Source organism: Gastrolobium bilobum, unplaced genomic scaffold (genome assembly GCF_033153095.1).
Source record: "Gastrolobium bilobum isolate Gb01-03AN ecotype WA unplaced genomic scaffold, APGP_CSIRO_Gbil_v1 utg9559, whole genome shotgun sequence".
Taxonomy (NCBI): domain Eukaryota; kingdom Viridiplantae; phylum Streptophyta; class Magnoliopsida; order Fabales; family Fabaceae; genus Gastrolobium; species Gastrolobium bilobum.
The window spans coordinates 1-4,146 of record NW_026897794.1 but is presented as its reverse complement, the minus strand read 5'-3'; the positions used below and the strand labels follow the sequence as shown (position 1 = coordinate 4,146).

Below are 4,146 nucleotides of genomic sequence, written 5' to 3'. Positions count from 1 at the left end.
AAAATTATTATTAATAAGAAAAACAAAATAAAGATTTGATTTGTGTTTTAAACTAAAAAATCAATTTTAAAAACCTGTTGAAATAAAAGAAATAATTAAATAAATATTCTAAATCTCTAAGGAAGAAGGATATTATTTTTGAAATTAATGATTAATGCTATAAGCTTCTGGGTTATTATTCGTGGTCTGAAATTAATGATGGCTTATGAATGTTTTTCAAAAATAAAATTACCTAAATTAGACGTGATTGCCTCTTGATTGAAACCCAATTTAGACGTGATTGGTGACGTGTCAGGTGTTGACACATGTTGACACGTGTCCCATTTTTAAACTCAGAAGCCTCTGAGTTCTTGGTTTGTGATTTAATATTAAAAATAAATCAAGATTTGATGTGTGATTTAAATTAAAAAAATAAATTTTTTTATTTTTATTATAAATTTTTTTTGTTTGTGATTTAAATTAAAAATAACAATTATTATTAATAAGAAAAACAAAATAAAGATTTGATTTGTGATTTAAACTTAAAAATCAATTTGAAATAAATGTATTAATAAAGGAAATAATTAAATAAATATTCTAAATCTCTAAGGAAGAAGGATTACTTGATTTAAATTTAAATTATGTTTGTGATAAATAAAATACATTAAATGAGATGTCATTGTGTAGATATCGAAAAGTTATGTGGAATCAAAAAAAAGAATTACCTAATTTGGATACCCGAGTCAAAAGTTATGGCCTTCAAAAATTTTATGATTAAACTTTTTTTTTGGAAAAAAAAGTATGACATGTGTCAACAGCTGATGCGTGACGCCTAAATTAGGCGTGATTTCCTCTTGAGTGACGCTCAATTTGGGGGTCATTGGTGATGCCCAAATTGGGCGTTATATTGTGCAATAAATGTGTAATTATTTTCAAAACTGTAATAAATGCGTAATTAATTTATTAAAAAGTATTAAATTAATTTTTTTTGCCCGCCATCTCCTGTTTCAGAAATTGCATTTTGGCATTTTCTTGAATACTTTTTCCATTCTAGATTTCGGATTTATTTTCCTCGATTGAGAGTTAAGAGTATGGAATATCAATTCCAAAGTTGGTGACATGAAATGTGGTAGAGGGGAAATTTTTTTTTACCCGGGAATCTCAATTTTCAAAAATATAATTTTTACATTCAGTTTACAATAATACTTGAAAATTAAAAATTTAGAAAAAATTCAATTTCCCGGGAATCTCCAAGAATCCCGCGTACCAAAGGGGGTTTGGATGATATTAAAAGATAGTTGTCGCGTAGTCTAATTTGCCATTATATTAATCCATTTTAAAACTGAATTTTGGTTTCGAGATTTCCTTTGTCAATGATTAATGTTATTATTTGGTCACCTCACTATTAATTTATTCACTCCATTATATTCATAGCATGAAAGTAGGTGCTTCTAAAAAGAATCAAAATAAAAAAAACTAACAATATGTATATCCATATCCATATATTGTTGTTACATAATAGTTTGATCAGCTTATAGCATATACTGAATTTACAGATATTGATTACAACCATTATCGGGGATATATTTCAGTAATTAAATAATTATTCATAGAGATAGAGCTGGTAGACAGATCAGAATAAAGCTGGTGTCTTAATCTGTCTGGTGAAGGGCTTCCAAGAAAAACAGATGCTGGCTGTCGAGGTAATGCTAAGGTTACTGAATAACTGTTCAACCAAAGTACTACACTCGCCATTGAAGGTCTGTCAGCTGGATTTTCTTGAACGCATAATAAAGCAATATGGATGCATCTCTGAACTTCATTTCTAGAATACAAATCTCCCAGTTTTGGGTCCAAAATAAGGAAAGGTGTTTGATTCTTCCAATTTTTCCAAGCCTGTGGCAAAACTCAAGTTAGATTACAAAGTTTGAAAGTTCTGGCATCCCTCAACAATCGAAAATATTTGCTCGTAGTTTATAGTTTATACTTACATAGCTCAAAAGGTCATCATCATCTTGTGATTGACAATAACTCGTGTTCTTCGTGCCACTAATGATCTCCAAAAGCAAGACTCCGAAGCTGAACACATCGGATTTCACAGATAATTCTCCATACATTGCATATTCAGGAGCCATGTAACCACTGAAAACCAAAAATAACAATCTATATATTCCAGTAAAATAATATGAAAGATTTTCAAAAAAGGAAATAAAGGAAGCATAATAAGAAAGAAATATAAATTTCATTTTGAAAAAAAATTCTTTGGGCTACTCAGGAGCAGTGTTTAAAAATTCGGCCCAGCCATCGACCCGGCCGAGGTCAGGGGTCATGGAGTCACGGGTTCAACCGGGGGGGTCAAGATTCACCAATTATAACCACAAGTCAATATTACACAACCTAATTAAAATATCAAGATACCAAAGTACAAAACTCATATTGTAATGGGTTACTACGCTGACCCGGTTCCACCTCTTTTGAGAAGGTCCATAACAAATTAAGGAAAATTTAAAGGAAGTAAGAATGAGTTTTTGTTTTCCATCGACGACCATAAGGATTTCATTTGAATAAGTAAAATTCTTACAGTTTCTAGAAGATTCAAGGCATCGAGGTGAAGATTGAAGACGTCTAAGTCGTTGGGAGAGAAGAGAGCGATTAGATTTAGTTTTGCAAGCATTTTTATTTTATTTTTTTAATAAAATAATGTTGTTTTATGAAGAAAAAAATAATAAGGAGCTCCTTATTACAATCTACAATGGCCTTTATAACTTACTAAGTTCCAACTATCCTTTCTGTTGTAGAGTCAACTTGACTTTGGTCTCCATGGAAAATCTTTGCCATGCCAAAATCTGAAATCTTTGGATTCATTTCGTCATCTAATAGGACATTACTAGCCTTGAGATCACGATGTATTATTCTAAGATTAGAATCTTCATGCATGTATTTAACTCCTCCAGCAATCCCAACTATAATTTGGTAACGTGTTGCCCAATCAAACTCTGCTTGGTTCTCATGATCTACAAATTAGTCAAATTGTAATATTCAAGTTAGCAATAAATTGAGTTATGTAGAAGAATTAGTTCATACAATAACATTAAAAACAAACCAGAACAACATAGTCCAGAAATTACAAACCACATAGAAAGCGGTCAAGGCTTGAATTGGGGATGAATTCGTAAACAAGTATCCTCTCTGCTCCCTCCAAGCAAAACCCTAAAAGCCTAACTAAATTTCTATGTTGAAGTGCAACAAGTGCAGCCTCGTTCTTGAATTCGATGTCACCCTGCAAGGAGCTTCTGGATAGCCTCTTTGCAGCTATCTCTTGTCCATTAGGAAGGGTACCCTGAAAACATGCATGAGATTAGAATAGCTCCAGTCAGCATAAATTAGCATACGAGCATGACAACATGTTTCCTTATAATTTCTTTTTACCTTATAAACCACACCAAATCCACCTTGGCCTATCTTCTTCTCATTCGAGAACTTATTTGTTGCAGCTTCAATTGTAGCCAAGTCAAAATGCAAGGACTCTTCTTGACAAGTAAAATAATTCCTAGCTGCGGTAAAAAGTAAGTTAAGCAAAATTAACTGCATGCTATTGTTCGTGCTTTGAAATAGATAAATAGTAAGAGCAATAACAATTACTGCTATCTCCCATTTCTAGATCTGCATCATGGTTTTTGTTTCGCCTTCTTCTCCAGCAACTGCAACAGCCTAGAACCAAAAGCGCCACCAAAATAACATTTGGGACAACAATTGCTACAATTGCTACAATCGTTGAAGCACATATGTTTCCTGCCCAAGGTAACCTCTTTTAAGATGTGCAAAAGTGGCAAATGCTTTACAAACTCAAATGAAGAGGAGTGGACACAAAAAGGAACCAACTTCCTCCTCAAAGACCACAAAACAACCTTGACTTGACAATGATATTTGACAAAACAACCTTGACTTGACAATGATATTTGACCACAAAACAACTTTTTATAGACTAATTATAAATGGGTTTAATTTTTCTGCAGTTAATGCAAATAATTTATCTGCAATAAACCCAATATGATAATGATATTTTTGTAATTTTAATTTATTTCAGGGTTATAATAGTCTTTCTATTTAAATTTTTTAAAATTTCAATACCAACACGACGTCGTTTTGAAAATAAATGCAGATAAT

The 4,146-nt window shown here is 31.9% G+C and overlaps 1 protein-coding gene across 1 annotated transcript; it reads right to left on the bottom strand.

Moving 5' to 3' along the window:
• Positions 1–1,551: 1,551 nt before the first annotated feature.
• Positions 1,552–3,787, bottom strand: LOC133310366 (cysteine-rich receptor-like protein kinase 10; the record flags this gene model as incomplete). Its single annotated transcript, XM_061511283.1, has 6 exons — positions 1,552–1,875; positions 1,971–2,121; positions 2,750–2,993; positions 3,112–3,319; positions 3,409–3,538; positions 3,597–3,787. Coding segments are annotated over 6 exons (1,248 nt in total), but the record flags the coding sequence as incomplete, so codon positions are not given.
• Positions 3,788–4,146: the final 359 nt, after the last annotated feature.